The 17,839-nt window shown below is 37.1% G+C and overlaps 1 protein-coding gene across 5 annotated transcripts in view; it reads left to right on the top strand.

The window, feature by feature from the left end:
• LOC135469229 (centrosomal protein of 170 kDa protein B-like) overlaps nucleotides 1-17,839 on the top strand; it is a 48,662-nt gene that overhangs the window by 5,755 nt on the left and 25,068 nt on the right. For 2 of the 5 annotated variants that reach the window (XM_064747812.1, XM_064747815.1), the window contains exons 1-4: nucleotides 49-420; nucleotides 9,939-10,055; nucleotides 14,935-15,024; nucleotides 17,734-17,812. In XM_064747812.1, coding sequence (XP_064603882.1) covers nucleotides 205-420; nucleotides 9,939-10,055; nucleotides 14,935-15,024; nucleotides 17,734-17,812 — 502 coding nt within the window. In that variant the 5' untranslated portion in view covers nucleotides 49-204. Of the gene's footprint in view, nucleotides 1-48; nucleotides 421-5,622; nucleotides 5,762-8,508; nucleotides 8,617-9,938; nucleotides 10,056-14,934; nucleotides 15,025-17,733; nucleotides 17,813-17,839 lie in introns of those variants that run through there. The other 3 variants (XM_064747814.1, XM_064747813.1, XM_064747816.1) reach the window with 3 other exon arrangements.

Below are 17,839 nucleotides of genomic sequence, written 5' to 3' on the forward strand. Positions count from 1 at the left end.
ACATTTCTGTCTCCATGCTCCCCTATTGTGCCTCAGTCTTCCTCACCTGGCTTTGTTACTCCGGGAAAGAAACAAACCTATAACATGACAGGCTTTAGATTGATCAGGGAAACAGGTTCCTGGGAGCCTTAGGCTCTATGGCTCTATCTGTACACTTCCAATGGCCTCTCTGTGTATTGTGGAATATATTTCTTGGCTCTCAACATGGATTCCTCTAAAGTTTACAAGTTGATACATAAACTTCAGAAAAAGTATGGGTTGTCGTCCAAATCACCTGGTCATGTGGGTGCTTCAACGGAACCCGTGTCCAAGAAAGAGGTGTCAGATTCAAAGTTACGTGTACATGAAGGAAACAGTGAACAGATTATCTTTCCTGCATCAACAGGTGATAAGGAAACAGCTCTGTGTTGTTCTAAGAAGGTAAGATTTCGGTATCTATCGACAAAATCACCGAATATAAAAACAAATATAACATCTGGTTCATATTCTGGTTGGATTAGCTATGGTTAAGGAATTGGATATAGCACATATGAGACTAATATTTATGTAACCTGAAACACTTCTATTCCACGAAAGATGTTTATATCAGTAGCGCGTCAAAGGTGTCATGATGTGCCTATCATACACAGGTCTATTCAAGGTTTGTCTGAAGGAAGCAATATACCTGTGAACAGTTTGTCATTTCCATTGATAGGCACGCATCAAAAGAGCTGTAAGACAGCTGAGTAATGAGATACATGTACTGAAAAGATTGAAAAGAAACAGTTGTAATCTTTTATGTAGTTCTGTTCATAAATTTGTGTTTGTTTATCTGATAAGATAAAGTTTCGGTTGTTGGTGTCGTTAAGAATAGTTATAGGTTTGGTTGACAGATACAGTAGGCTGGTGTTTAAGTTTTGGGATTGGAGATGTATCTGGTCTATAGAGAGATGTGTGTGAGGAGTGTGAGCGGACAAGCACTGGGTGATTAGGGGTAGCCAAATGTTTGCCCTGGTCTATATGTCCCACTCTGGTGTGTAAACAGCAAAATATGACAAATCGTGCTTGCCTGGCATGTCTGAGATTTATACTTCAGTCAGCCTTGAGTTTTCACTTCAGGTTTTCAGTTTAATGCTAGGAACCAAATCCTGACAATATGTCATCCGTGTGTGTCATGTGCAGCAGGTTTACGGCTCTCACCTCTGTCACTGTGGAGGAAATGTGCATACATGACATGTATGTATACTTGTAGCTGTGAAGGTGTCAATCATGTATTATTGCAACTGTGTTAAATGTCAGTATAATACGTGAGCTTGTTAAACCAAGAAATTCATATGAGAGAGAACAGTGTTGGAAACAGATGTGCAAAGAATGAACACTAAGAAAGACATGCAGTAGGATAATTTTCGGACACAATTTGCATATGTGTGTCCGATCACACACTGTATATTTAAAATTTAATGATCATTTTGGGTTAAGAATTAGAAGTTTTAATTATTCCCATGGGACAGTGTAAGATGTCTTAACAGGTGTTCTAAATATTTTATATTTTAAAAAAATCTTTTGTCAAAATTTTCTCAAATTGTACATTAAGTCACTCAGTCACATGTGTAGCTTGTTGAGGAGGATAGATATTAATTGATAGACTGATACAAAAGGCAAATGTATATTGAAAGTTATAAACTCGTTCTCCTGTGATTGAAAATGTTATGAAAAGCGAAAATAATATGAAATCAGCCTTACCTAAGGCAATTGTCAATGTAGTTTAAATGTGTTTAATTTATAACATGTTTTAATAGGTACATGTGTAACGTGTCTGAGGTCACTTAAAATTACTCAAACTTTGATATCAACTATGAATATCAGTCAGATTGAGATCCAGTCACATTTCAGAGAGCTGCATCATTTGGGTGTTCTGTTGTGACATTACATATTACATGTAAGTAAGACAGAAATGGAACCAGGATTGTACATGTATGTATATGTGGTTTACATGTGTAGGATCTTCGTTATCTTGCTTGGAAACAGTAGTAGGCATTAATTCATGCTCACTTTGCAAGAAAAGACAACACAAGACCTAATGTATGTACATGAACATGCATTGATAAAGTATGCCACATGTAGTTTATATAACATAGCTTCTTATTTTTGTGATGTGGCATAACAGATATTGCAGCAAGCAATATCGCACCCTTGAGGAAATGGAAATCACCGCCATGTTATCAGTTTTAATCAAACAGGCGTAAGTTATGTAACCTGAGGATGTGCCTGTTTCGGCTGATGTCGCATGGACACAAATTTTACTTGTAGTTTAGCATGTGGTAGTAGTGATGCAACACCATGTTTCTGGTTTCCCTAACATGGCGCATCCTATGGCCTATTCAGAAATCCAGAATAAAAGTTAATTTATAGAGTTTCCAACCATGTCAGAACATAATGGCTGTGACTTTTATGTCTGTTTCCACCCCTCTTCTGAAATAACCTTAGCTACATGTATATCATTTGTTGTCTTTTCTTTTAAGGAAGTTGGATATGGCTTAATTAGTGATGTGTGCAACTCCTAACCACAAGGTATGAGGTGCGGGGTCAATCTCAGCCTGGGACAGGGAATATTTTACATGCTCCCACTGCCCATGGTAGCCTTGGGAAAAATAAGCAGTTGGCGGCTTTATATGTCTCTCAGTCCACTTATGTTTGCTGGAGAACATTTTTCCACAACTAATTTGGCATGAAAGTCTATAGCCCTACAAGTACCTGAGATGTCATTCAGTAATTTGCTAAGATGGTTTACCTGGAGCTTTGTGATTCCTTCCAGTCATAAAATTGACTGGCATCATTTAAGAAAAATTCTTAAATGTGGCGTAAACATTGATCAAATAAATAAATAAATCAGGTATAGGATATAAATTAGTGGTTTGTTTTCAGTTCAAGTAAACAATATACATTAATTATCTCAATTGTAACACTTCATCTAAGATTCATAGGCCTTTGTACATACAATGTATAAGTAAGGTTTTTGACTAAAGTCACCAAGATTCAAAGAAAAACTGTATCATACATGTTGGCTACATAATTGCTCATGTTGCGTGTAGTTCTTATATGAATTTTCCTTTAAAACTTACACAACACAAAATCACGTACACTCGTGCCTGCCCACCTTATACATTTGTGTATTGGTTCATGTACATATATTTCTAAACACTTAATAACCGAGTCAGTGACCTTAAAGAGGGAAGATAAACCTTGGGGCTCAATGTACTAGAAAATTGTCTAGCATAAGGTACATGTAAGTTGAGTGAGCACAATGTATCGTAAGTTCATAAGAGTGTTAAATTTAAGCTTTATGACTTAAACGTTCTCGTGGGTATGATAATGATGCTGATTGTCAGGCCTTGGTGAGCCCAAACACAAAATATCTAAGATAAACTTATGTTTTTTTTTATATTTTCATGCAAACTCTGTGGAGTAACGAATATAGGATCAGTCTTCACTCACCGTTCCTCTTCTGTTTATTTAACCATCTTTTAGTGGAGAAAAGCTTACTGGACTGATTTGTCTCCCTTGAATTGAAGTGTTAAAATGCTTCAAGCCACACGTCCCTCCCTTTCGTATCCACTCATGTACATACACCATATACATGCACAGATCTGTATTTTCCATTTCAGATCAGAATATCATTCATTGTTTGATCTAACAATTAATACCTATTTGTAATGTGCCCCTGTGTGACTGTTTATACCTTTATACTGAATCAGGAAAACAAGTGTTATATTTATTGGAATGTAACAAAACGTCATAAATCAGTTAGCACATGGACATGCACGTAAGGTGTCGGATTAGAGTTATATGTATGTGCAAATGCATGTGCTAATATTATTATCTTCAATATAATTGTCTTCAAGATTGTTTTACAATATGCTTGTGCAAATTAAAATATGTGTGACACCATAAGAACAAGTATCTACTATAAGGCATTAAGTGTATTTGCACATAACCTTACTATAGATTTGTGCCACTCAGCAGTGAGATCTGATTTGCAGACACCTTTTACTTCACATCGTACTGGAACCCCTGGGATGAGTTAACATCCTCAGGTAAAATGCCAATGTTATCACAAAACTACATTCAGTACACCTGAATGGTTTGTATAGTAGTATAGTTTTCTATAGCTGTTGAAGAAAACAAATGACTCTGTCAGGCTAGGTTACCTGCTCTAATCTCTCATTTGTCATCCTCTGGTCACCTGTTGAAGTGTTCACACTTGAACCTTGATGTGTTTTCTCTGCCTGACACTGGAGACGATGATGCGGTACATGCACTTAACACTGTTATTGTAGTTTGGAAAATTCCAACTGTCAACTGTTTTTCTTTTGTGGAAGGCTTTTGGACAATGGTAAAACATGGAAGTCATCATGGTAGAGAGGATTACTCTAGGGTCTTGATCATGATTCAGGAAATTTGGTCGTTACGAGAGAATGCTTGTGCCATAGGGCAATGCGCTTGAGTAACCCACAGGCACATAAGCACTAAATGAGATATCTGTGACTATTGTTAAGCTGTAATTACCTTTAGCAGCTTCCTATTGTGGTTATTTATATGTTGTTTGCAAGACATGGCTAAACTCAGTTGACTTCCCTTGTGATCTATTTTGCACCTGTCTGTTCTAATGTACACTGTTACCTGTACATGTTCATGTGAGTTGTGATTATAGTGATTTCCCAAGTTACAGGTGGACATATGCTGTATATAGTGTATTGTTTACAAGCAAGTGAAAAAAAAAATATCCCCCCCCCCCCCCAAGAAAAATAATGATAAAAAAATGGCTGTATTCAGTATTTAAAGTCAGTATTAAAGATAACTTTTATAACAAGCACATTTCTGTGTTGATGTTCATGTGTACAAAGAAAATACATATACAGTTTCAACTAATGAACTCTTAGACACTTGACAAGCATTCTGCATGATACAGATAGAGAAGACACAGAATACGTCCAATGTCAATGTCAGAAACAGATTTATACCAAATCTCTACATAAGGTTCAAGTTATCCTCTTAAATGCTTCATAGATGATCATATATAGGTGTGTCATGAATACAAATTATGCTGTAATTGCAATTACATTATAGAGTAGTTTGGCCTGTGGCCGTGGGTAACTGAAAATGATTTGAAAGACTTCATTAACAGTTATCATGCATCAGTTTAAGTAAATGTGTAATATTTCAGAAAACTGTCTGCTGATAATACTTCATAGTGACTTAAGTGGTATCATCTTCATACACCTGTACACAAGTGGATCAAGTGCACATGTATATTTTTGCAGATTATAGGACAAATCTGGGTGCACCCAAGATGTGAGGGCAAGCTGTTAACACCTGCATGTTAACATAGCTGGTACCAAACTGCACTTATGTTATCAGGGACTCGAGTTTAACTTGATCAAGTCTCTGTTACAGGTTAAGGTGCTAGAGCAGTATTTACATGTACTGTCCACGTATACTGCAGACGCCTAATCTATTTGCCAGTCTGCAGTCCGTCCAAGAAGACACGGAGGCATTGGTATGTGCTCTTACAACCATGACAACCAGCACATATATGTATGGTTGTGGTAGTTCACCTGCTGATGAAAGTCTGTACTAGCCATAGAGAAGCTGATGATGTACTGAAGTGCTTGTGATGAAGACTAGAAATAGTTCACCTTAGTCTGGTGCTGTGGAAATGTCTGCTAACCCACTGGGGAGTGTAGATTTTCACCTTATCTACCTGTATAGCTGGAACTCTGAGGTAAGGGATAGCCCCACCTGCCTAGCACAGCTACATGTACATTATCTGTGCTATTACAGTGCACTTACATGGGCAACAGATTTTTTTTACTAGGTAAACTTAAACTTAGATATCCATGCATGTAAGACGTTAAAATAAGGTTAGTGTTGATGTCAGCTTGTCCCTGGTGTGTTTATACTGGTGTAGCGATATGACCCATGTGGTATGGCTCTTTGCCTGTTTAAGACATAATCACCCATATCATACCTGCATCACAAGTTAATGGACTCATGCTTGTGATGGGTTTTTGTGACAGAACTGGTTCTCTGACTGTTCTTGTTGTTAATGTGTAGACAGCTTGTGAGCATGTAGATGTACATGTAAAAGTCTGCACGTTGTACTTCTGCTGTTCCAATTGCACCATATATCCTGTGCATAATGTTTTACTTGTCTCCATTACTTTTGTTTTCTGCCTGTCTGTGTAATGGGTTCTCGGCCACACAGACAGGATTCTGTCTCATGGCTGACTACTTAATGGGTTAAATCATCACTTCCACGCAGGCCAAACCTACACAATCATGTTCTAATGAGAGGTTTTATGTAGGCAATAAAACATACATCTGCAACTAGAAATTTCTCACAATTTCTGGACAGTGTTACATATACAAACATAAGGAAAGCACTTGTTTTAAACAGCTTAGATCTAAATATACATGTTGTATATGTACATAGATCATAATTACCACTTTGTAGTCTAACTTCAGAAATCTTTCTTATTTTCGTGGCAAAATTTTTGTGAAAGAAGCTTTGAATCCTTGCATTAAATGTTTAATAAGCTCAGGTGAGAATAAGCAGTCGATCACACTCTTGTTGTCATTGGCACAATCTAATGCTGAAGACCACTTGTTTTCCACTATTGTGGTGTGCATATCTGTATGACACACATGGGAAGGTTGCCAAAGGTCAGTGTTTTGTCCTGACTAGTGAGATTTCCTTTACCCATGAAATTGACTGTCTTCATACAAGTGAAAATTCTTTAGTATGGTGTCATTTATCTGTCACCAATGTGGAGCTCATTGTGTGTCGTGTTCAATCAAATATAGATGTATTTATAAAATGAATTTATTTCCTGTGCATGGTCGTTCATTGACTGTGTGTAGAAAATATATGGGGTAATTATCTAAACTTCAACTTGCATTTGGTTTACACCATGCCCAGTATGAAACCTACTGACACCACAGGGCCTAATATAAAGCCAGCTGATCCCGCAGGGCCCAACATGAAGCTTGCTAACCTGCCAAGTTCAGTATGAAGCCTGTAGACACAGTGAGTGACCATGCGACTAATATTGCAATGTCAGCATGCAAGCATTATGACTGGGCAATCGGCCTGTGTGATGTATTATCTGTACATGCAAATGCTAGTATGTTTTACATCACCATGCATCAGTAACTTCCATGTAACCTCACAACATGTATATATATATATATATGTATATATATATATATATATATATAGTATATACAGACCAACATACTGCTGATTTTGAAGGGGCATAGGGAGGCAGCAGTTGTCAGTATGAGTTTAAGATGTGGATGATGTCATTGTGCGCACAAACTTAAGAGAAAATGAAAAGTAATTTTTCCTCAAAATTTTAATTTTAACTTCTAACTGTGACACAGCTTCTGAAGCATAACAGATGCTTCACTGATGATTTACTGTTTGCCTTGCATTTTTACTCACTCTGTGGACAGTTATAATATACATGTAGATGTTTGCCCGTTAGTATTTTACCATCAATGATATACATATAGGCGTCAAATAGATATTATTCAGCTGGGTTTGGAAATTCCAATTAGTCAGTGAGAGATCAATAGAGATTTATCTGCTATATATAGCCATTATAAGGCAATGTATTTATATATGCCAGTATTTCTTTTAGTCTGAGCTGAGCTCTCAACATCTTAATTCTTTTATAACCTGATGATTTTGCTAGTCATCATGATTTTATTGAAAGTTGCATTCTTGAGTGAATCAGAGAATAGTACGTGTAGCAGATATCAAGTATTGTCAGAGTGTGCTCTGGCGCAGTGTGAGTCACTGCTATAGTTAACTCTGATCGCACATCTCCTCCTTTACTACAGTACAGTAGTTTGAATGCACTGTGGTGCACATACACGTACATTTACCTGTGGTAGAAGACCTTTAGAAACTGTTAAATAAGTCTCGCCTGTACATAGGCTGTGTTAAAAACAGTGATAGATGGTTTTTGGTGGATCATATAAGTGTGCTTCATGGTTAATGAAGCTGCTAGGCTGTCTGTATAACAGCTGGACGATCAATATCACCCCTCAGTTTTTTGGACCCGTTCCGAAATAGGCTTGCCTGAAGAAGCTGGAGAATGTGATGTAAATATGTGAGGTGGAATATGGCTGAGGGAATTCCACACGTGTTTAGGGCAGCAGAGCGGAGCAGCGCTGGGCAAGGCCAGGGTGCAGTTGTGTTGTAAGGTTACTGACTGAGAGATAGTGCTCAGGTGTGGTTGGGAAGCTCTCAGGAGGACTGGATGTCAGTGATGATGTCGGGACATGAAGCATCGTCTCACCTTACCTCTCCTACCTCACACTGACCCTGATGGCAGCTTCGCACAAGCAGGATTGGCCATGATATAACTCTGTCTTAGACTCTGGCCCATATGTCAGCATTAATTGTATAAGTTAACCCAGCACATGTCTGTCTGTTGGAGGGTTGATGTCATATATGTCCGTCATTGCTGGACTTAACTAATGGTTGACCCACAGGAGACAGCTGGGTGTACAGGACAGGCCAGTGAAGGGAGAGGTCATCTCACCTGTCCAACTGAGGTTAATCAACAGGTACATGTGCAATCTGTTCTCTGTTAATTGACTGAAGGTGTAAACATTATTTATGTTGTTCTTGTGGTAGGTGTGGTATCTACACTAAATGGCATGCCTTTGTTGTGGCAGGAGACTCCATGAAAAATGTTTTTTTACTTCTTTTTGTTTTTTGAATTCATGCATTGTATGTTGAAGTACATGTAGTTGTGTAATAAAAATATGCCATCTTAAAATTTTAAGGTGCTGTGCCAGTTCAGAAATTTCTGGCGTAGCTGTAGTTTATTAACTGTATGATTGACGTCTAATAGCGACATACATGTGTACTGTTAATATACATGTCGTGCGTAGTATACGAAATAATATACATTGCATGCACATATGTATAGTGTATTCTCCCAATAAGGAATCTGCAGAATAAATATTTGCTATTCAATAAACTGATACACATTTATCTACCATGCATACATGCATTTCCTGGTCTTTATTTTCTTTTTTTAAGTCACAGATAAGATTCCCAAAGGTATTACCTTGTCTCTTGTTATACAGCAGTTACAGATGTGTAGATATCATCAGAAAGACCATAGACATGATAGAGAACATGCCATGGTCATGACCATAACTTATCAGGAACACATCAGCAAAGATGGAGGACTGAACAAATTGAATGACCTTAAAACAATCAGATTAACTGATTGAGTGATATGTATGTGTGTGTGTGGTATATGCCATAGGCTACGTGTTTATTACTTTGCATGTATACATGTACCACCAAGCAATGCAAGAATGCATCAGTATATGTACATGCATAGTCAGAGTTTTGTCGTCATTGTTACTTCAGCGTAAACAAGATGCTTATGGTACCTGTATGTATTGAACAGCAGATACTTTCTCTCAAACCCATGATCACATCACATGAGACCAACAATTTTGTGTGTTCAACTCCATCTGCCACTTGTTGGATCCTGACCTGTGCTAGGAGTTTTCACAATACATGTACCTTGACACGTGTAGTGGATTTATGACGGGCTATTGAATTTGTTGATATTATATTGCCTTCCATACATGTTTCGGGATTGATGTGCCCGAACATGTTGTTTGTGATGCCAAATACAGCATCAAACATATCCTTGTCGACTATGTGGACTGTGTTTATGTTAGGCAAACGTTCTACAGGGTCAACTCCATATTTGATTTATTTGAGAGCATTGCTGCTGATGCTGTCATTAAATATTTGAGGGCCATTGGCATGTAACATTCATTCATTCATTCATTCAATCATTCATTCATTCATTCATTCATTCAATCATTCATTCGCACATGTTTCGCTGTTGTTGTTGCAGGAGGAGCCAGGCGGTCAGCCTGTGGACTGGTGTCTCACAGATCGCTATGGCCAGAGACAGAAGCTCCCCAAGACCATGATCTTTCTGGGCAGGGAGGAGTGCGATATTATCCTACAGGTCAGTCACACGCACACACACTCACCAATTTCATCAGGTTTGAAACAATGAAGTTTGAAATATATATGTAAATCCGCATCTCTGTTACGTACACGTATGTATACGTGTTGTTGATAAATTATGATAAAACAGTATTTGTTTATATTAATTTACCAGCTGTGGCACATACATTTACAGGTAACTAACGTTACCTAACTGATACACTTGTACTTGTATTACTTCTATTTGGGCCATAGAAATTTTAGACTTTCAGAAAAAAAAACAAAAAACAAAAGCATTTCACACATGTATACATGTACGTGTACATGTAATGATGTTATTTTTAATTGCACATTCACATGTAGGTTCAACTTAAGTCAGCCATGCTTGATTGTGTTCCAGTATTGTAATTATATTCTGCTTGAGTTAGAAAAAAAAAAGAGTTATAAACCTCCTGGTACCAGTAAGTGTATTCCAAATGTTGTAAGAAGTAATGATGGGCAATGTTTAACGAGGACTGGAAATAACAGCTATTAAATGTGCCAGCATTAGACATACTCATATTTCTCACATCAGTCATCTGTATATCTTATATGTGTATTAAATTCACTATGTCCAGACATAGTTCCAAGGTTAATGGAAAATAAATTATACATGTGAACTTCAGCCAAATTGACATAATCTCTGGTATACAAACATGAGCATATATATGCTGGTACCAATTTCAGAAATGTTTTTTAAGAGTGTACTGATGTATTTGAACATGTACCTCTATTATGTGCTTGTAGATTTATACGTAGTGTGCATGTACATGTGCTAGAATAGAGAAAATATATGTAATATGTTGAAATGAGAGAACTTTAACATAGTGCACAACAGTTTAAATGTACAGTTTCTGAGCTGATTTTCACACGTCTGTATTTGCCTGGATGCATACATGCATACATGTACCGTAAGGCTGATGACACTACAGTATCATATTTGCACTCATATATACGCATTTTACACTCACATTAGATTCCTTGTTCAGGTTGTAGCCTCTTGAGGGGGTTATGTTGGGGATTTTGACTCTTATGAAATGTTTACAAAATTACCGTAGAATTGTTGTACATCCAGATTTAGGCCCAGTTCTGATACAAGTGGAAATAAATATAAGCACCACTGAGGCTGATCTAGGCATTTGACTGTTGCTGGATTTTATGCTTCAGTTTTGTAGTGGAGGCTTCTAAGATGAGACCAGTGCAGACCTAGTTATGGTTGATGTCAGAGAAAGCGCTCAGCTTGAACACAGCGTTCAATAATTTTACTGTATTTTATCAAAGATATCAGAAAAAATAAGCATCGCGTGAATGTGAGAAAGACAAAGCAGCAAAATTTAAATTCCTCACGGTTCTAATAAATTTACAGAAAATAATTTATATTTATAAGATTTAATTAATTTTATCATAAGATTTAATTAATTTTAAGCGTTGTCCAGTGAGATGCCCTCTTCTCATTCCCATAAACCTTTGGCATCCATAATGAATTTTTCACTGACTGATATTTGTTATTTGAAATTGCTGACTAAATGCTAAAATGAACGACAAAAAAAGTGTATTTGTGTGATTTGAACAGATTCAGACTAAATGGGCCTGGGGTCTATTGGGAAAATGAATGCTGTTTGGGCCAAGATGGTATGCTACTGGCTACTGCCTTACATAAGTTGTGCTACCGTCGTTGAATATTACACAGCTTGTAAATCAGATGATTTTACGTCTTACTTCTATGATATCACACATACAGGAAAATAGTACGATAATAGTGACATGCAAAACATCATACGAGAAATATATGAAATGCCCTTCCAGTAACACGTAACTGAATTGTTGTCAACAAGCTCAAAACAATCTTTTAAGTGTTCCTTAGACAGGTATATTGGTGACCCCCACTTTTTATTCCATATTATTTGTTGTCACTTCAAATGCTATCACTGTCAATTTTTTAAATAAAAATTTGAGCATTACAAGTTAAATGTAGCATGCTACCTTCACTGTGTAACCGATTTCCTGGAGTGTGCTAGGCCGAGAGTTATCCCCCCTAGTGCACATGTCACACATGAATGAAAGCTGACTGTCATTGAGACCTGTTCAGGTCAGACTGTCTTAGGCTGAAGTAGGTCAGTTGAGACACATGTGTGGTGATAGGCCAAAGGGAAACAAAAAAGTCAGAAATAACTCCTATGTAGATGAAAATAAATTGAGTTTATTTCAGGTAATTAAAAGTCTGATATATACTCCCCTCATCAAAACCTCCTATAAATGTTAGTAATGCTGAGTATGATTTATCCATAGTCCTTTGTCAAGGTGTCAGAGCCTTGAGCCACCTATTTCCTGTAGTCATCCCGTAAAATACCTGGATCTGTCTTAAAAAGTAGAATATAGATGAGTGATGAGGCTGCCAGACAGGTTAATGTGAGAGGAAGTATCACCTGAGGTGAAGCGCTCTTGAAGGTAGAGTATAACAGATGACATGACGACAGTTTTACCTGACAGTGTTCCCTGTGTTATATAACCAGGTAGAAGACAAGTGCTCATTGTTAATACAACTTTTAATTGAAAATGGCTCTGTTTATTATTTAAAAGTAAAAATGTACAGAAAGTTCCAAAATTTTTGAAGTACAGGATGATTTTCACATGTTTAACATCCACATTACGAAAAAATAGAAAAAAAAAACACAGTGTATGAAAAAATATGGCTTGTTACAAGGAGATACTCAACTTTCATGAGTAATTTTTAAAGTGACGTGAAACTTTAAGCAAAGAAACACGCAAATCCAGCTGTGGCAGGACAACGATTGATCAGGCTTTATCCTCATGTTAAATGGCATGTGCCTTATACAGACTGTGCTTTGATCTTTACTCCATCAGTAGCAATGTCCTCCCACCTGGTAAAAAACTATCCATTTTGACATGACGAATGATAACATTGTTCTTATGTGTGTTTTTCCCTCCACCAGATCTAACATTAATCTGATCTCAGTTTTTTTATTCACTTGTTTTGTCTTGACAACTCAACAAGAGTATTACTTGTGTATAACTTGTATACTTTTAAAGCTAAGCTACTCGTACATGTATGTGCTTGTATTAATATGTATGGCAGTGAATTTATGTCATTTTCATATTTTACCCACATTTACACAGTTACTTTTGTAAAGTTTTATGATATAACCATGTGTAATTGTAGGAAATGCTTGGGTCTCCTGTAGGAATGACTCTGGCATTGGTTGTGCTTGTGTTATGATTCTCTTGATATCAATGTGCCGTTTTATATATAAAAGTTTTTACATGTACATGGACTTCAACTTAATATTTTACAATGATCATAAAACTTTTTTATTTATTTATTTATTTATTTATATGACTCCTTTATTTAAAAATTCAGAGCAGATGTACATGTAGATTGCATGTAAACTGAGATTCATGTTACATGTTAATATTTCATGTTCTGTCTTGAGAAGTTGTCCTTGTTCATATATTTACTCATGTTGTTGAAAGGAAGTCATAAATCGGCTTTTTACGTATGCAGACCTGAACATATCACGTGTTAATGACAACTGCAGGGATTTAATATTTATGTGTATTTAATAATATTCTTTGGTAAAACTTTTGTAGTGAGTTTTGGTGATCCTAAATTTTACCACTTGATCTGAAATTCATTTCACCAGTTAAAAGCTGATGTTAGCGAAATTAGATGTATATGCATATCATTTTTTAATATGTATGACATATGTATACCACGAGCAAAACTTTGACAAAGAAAGGATAACGACTTTATCCCAGATGCACGAGTCAGTTTGCTTCAGCGTTTGAGGTTCACAGTTTCTGAGGTTTGTACAGTTAGGAATGGCTGTCAAAAAAAAAAAAAAAAAAAAAAAAGAGATGAACTAAATGTTTTAGTAAAACTAAAATCCTGGTTTGAATGATCTCAGCACAGGGATGCTCTGATGACGTATGATCAACATTTGTGCTACTCCAGATGTCCTGAGGTAGTTTTTGAATGGTTTTTGTGGTTTTTGACAACATAACATGTGTACAATTCCTTGCATTGACTATTCACTTGTTACCAGCTTAGATGTAGTTTTCTCAAGTAGCTTCTCAATTTTGACTGTGTATGACCTGCTTGTTGAGGATTTATGAAGTAGCACTCCCCTCTCACCACTCCTGCCTCCTTCCCTCCCTCATTCCAACAGCTGTCAGTGGTATCTGATTCCACTACTGTGGGGACCAGGGAGTGATGAAGGTCACCCTGTCAACTTCCCTGTCCTGTCAAGTACCAGTTTGGTGGCCCAGGGGATGCTGGTTAACCTACCAGGCTTCAGACTGAACTAAAGCTGCAGTCATTGTCTGCTCTGACTCCTCTGAGGCTAATCTTTGGTTACATATACCCTAAATGACCTAAAATTTTGCCCACAAATGTGCATTGTAAGAGGCAAATAATTATCACATAATGTTATTTTTGCTGCTGAAACTTACAATTTTCCAGTAGAATACAATCCCATGCAAACCTCAAAACACCTTTGTAAAATCAATAGAACTCTCAGAATCAGGAAAAAAAGAGCAAGTTAGTCTTGGACGAAATTTATGGTCATTTAGGGTAAGTATAGTGTTTTATCCTTAAGACTCCCAAGCCTGCCTTCCTGCTTCTAGACCACCTTGCTGGCTGATAACACAGTGTACATTAGTATCAGTGGCTTTCCAAGGCTCTCATGAGAGCCAGTGTATGTTCTGGGATTCATCTGCAGCCTGTTTGGACAAAGTTAGACACAACAGTTCTTGTTTTGTGTTACTGTACATGATAACTTTTATACATATAGCAGACTTATAAATGTCATGAATACTGATTCTTTCCATTTTGTTTTCAGTCTGAGACAGTTGATAAGAGGCATGCTGTTGTGACCTTTGACCACTATTTGAACAAATTCAAGATAAAGGATTTAAGCACAGCAAATGGGGTAAGTCCTCTTATGCAAGTATGTGATTTTGTATACGGTGTATGTAACATTGACAATGCCTGGTGATATCATATGTCTTGAACACTATAGAGTATGTGTACCTCCATGGACATGTGGTGAAATAAATTTCATAAAATTATATGGTATCAGTAAGTCTGAATGATTTTGAACAGTTGAACATTTTGATGAGACATGCAGCCCTAAGGTGTAAAAGGTATGAGTCTTTTATGTTGAGATAATGAAGTGTTTACATGAGAAATGCAACCTGAAATCCTGCCTCCATGCTTAAGGCCCTAGACTTTCAAATTATGGTCTCCCCCCCCCCCCCCCAAAAAAAAACAGGTCTGTATGAGGTTGTTCAAGATAGGGAGGGTGATATGTTTAAAGACAGCAACCATTGAAGTGACTGGTACTATAAAAATGTATTTATAGATCTATATCTGTATATCACAAGTGTTATATTTTTGTGTTCTATAATTCATGTGTGAATCAAGGACAGGTCTAACAAATCTGATTTTATTTATATGTATTGTATATTTAAATGGGTAAGACACCCATATCACAGTCACCATCATGCATCAGTACAACTACATGTACCGTAAATCTCATTAAAATTGACCACTAAAGTATAGGCCTAACATTAGATACAGTTTGAAAACATAATGTATAGATGAAGACTAAAATGTATTATTGAGGAAGAGGCTCATACAAACTTCACAGAATTTGAATAAAAGAAAAGCCTGTTCAGACGAGCTAACATTCTTGTAATATGCCAAAACATGAGCTATGGTTGTGGTCAAATTTGAGGAGGATATAGGGTACGTGTATACAGTACGTGTGTATTTATTGATCACTCAACTTTCACGCTACAATAATTTGAGGTCATGGTTACCTTAATTTTTAAGATTAGCCTATATATACTCACCAGATAGAGGACTTCCATTGTGCAGTGATTAGGGTAGGCCTACTGTTTTGTGCAGTGTACTTTATATACTGTAATACATACATGTGTATGGTTATCTTCAAACACATCATTACATGTACAGTATAAAGCAGTTTGTGCATAAATGTGTATGTGTGAAGAAATGCACAACCAGAGGACTGGCATAAAAATCAACTTGTTACATGCATATGCTGCGACAGTTTTGGTGGCCTAATGGTTAGAGCGTCTACCTTGAATTCGGGAGACCCGGGATCAAAGCCAAGTTGGGTCATACCAAAGACTTTAAAAAGAGTACTTGTTGCTGCCTCGGTTGGCACTCAACACTGAGAGGTAAGAGCAAGAAAACATGATAGGTTGGCACGATGTCAGTATACTGGGTGAGGTGTCATGTTTGGGATCTTGACCTGATGCTTATGGGCAGCACTTCAGCAAAATGGACGCCATGCCACAAGAACACAACAGGTATATGCTCCACACATATAATGACTCGTCGTCGTCATATAACTGAAAACTTGTTAAGTATGACATTTAACCCCAAGCATTCATTGATTCATTCCATTGATTGTATATACAGGTATGTAAGATGACATGAAGTATGTTGGTTTCATACAAAAAAATAATTGTACATATATTTTTTTTTTGTTTTTTTTGTTTTTTTTTTTGTTGTTTTTTTGTTTTTTGGTAGTTATGTGAACCTCTGATTATTTTTTTAATCCAGGTTTTATGTAATAAGTTAGTATCTATCATTTACCTGGGTAATTATGTTGATGTGAGAGTGGTTGCCTTGTTGGTTAGATGAGCCCAGCACAGTGTACTCGCCTGAGACCTGTCAGCTGATTTGTACACAGGTACAGGTATTGTTCCAATCCCCCATCTTCCCCCACACTCACAACTTCTGCCCCTATCCATATCACACCTGGGCTTGGACCAGTGCCAGACACTAAACCGAGAGCAGCCTGGCTTGGCCTTTGTGGCCAGTGACTTATGAGAGCTGTAGTCAGCTAGTGCTCCAACTAAAGCATGTCAGTGGCTGTTATTTGCCGTTTGGGTCATCAACTACCTATGTGTGTGTGGAGACAGTTTGATCTCAGGTGGAATTATGAATCACAGCTAGTTGTGGAAGGTGTGCTATATTCTGATGTCAGCAGGTATTAGGCTGTCCTTCAGTCAACCCCAGTCAATTGCTTCATGTAGTATACCTCATCCAGAAAGATTAGGTTACCAGAGGTTCTGTGTACCAATACTGGACTCTGTATACACTGGTTACCTGCTAATACAGGTAAAGACAGAAACCAACAATTGCTATGGAATAAGAAGTACATTTGTTCACTGCCCAGAGTTTATTAGGTACTATACTGACATACATGTAGGCACATGTAATAAACACAAACAATGAGTACCTTTCAAAGTGTGGGTAAGTTTGTCAATCCAGTAGGTATGCATGTAGTTTTCTTTAGAGATAGTTATCTCTGTCCATTGCCACTTCTCCAGAAGACTTGTACATTTACCTGTGACTATTATTTGTGAATCAATTTTAACATATGAGAACTTACATTACAGGCTTAGTTTTTTATTCAGGTCATGCAGTTGACAAAGACTTGTTTTCCTCTATCTTATTTTGTGTAATTCATTTTTGTGTGCTAGCTAAATGAAGTTGTAGATTTGGAATGTCTACAGGTATCCTGTATACTTTGTGCCAGCATGTACGTGCTGCTCCTTGTTGCAGTGTCTGTTGTGTTATACATGTTGTTTCCTTCTGCTTGCAGACATATGTGAATGACACAAAGATAACAGAGCAGACGTATGTTACACTGGAGCACCTAGACTCATTGCGCCTCGGATTTGGTATCCTTTTCATTCTGCGAAAGTTCT

Source organism: Liolophura sinensis, chromosome 6, assembly GCF_032854445.1.
Source record: "Liolophura sinensis isolate JHLJ2023 chromosome 6, CUHK_Ljap_v2, whole genome shotgun sequence".
In the NCBI taxonomy this organism is placed as follows: Eukaryota; Metazoa; Mollusca; class Polyplacophora; order Chitonida; family Chitonidae; genus Liolophura; species Liolophura sinensis.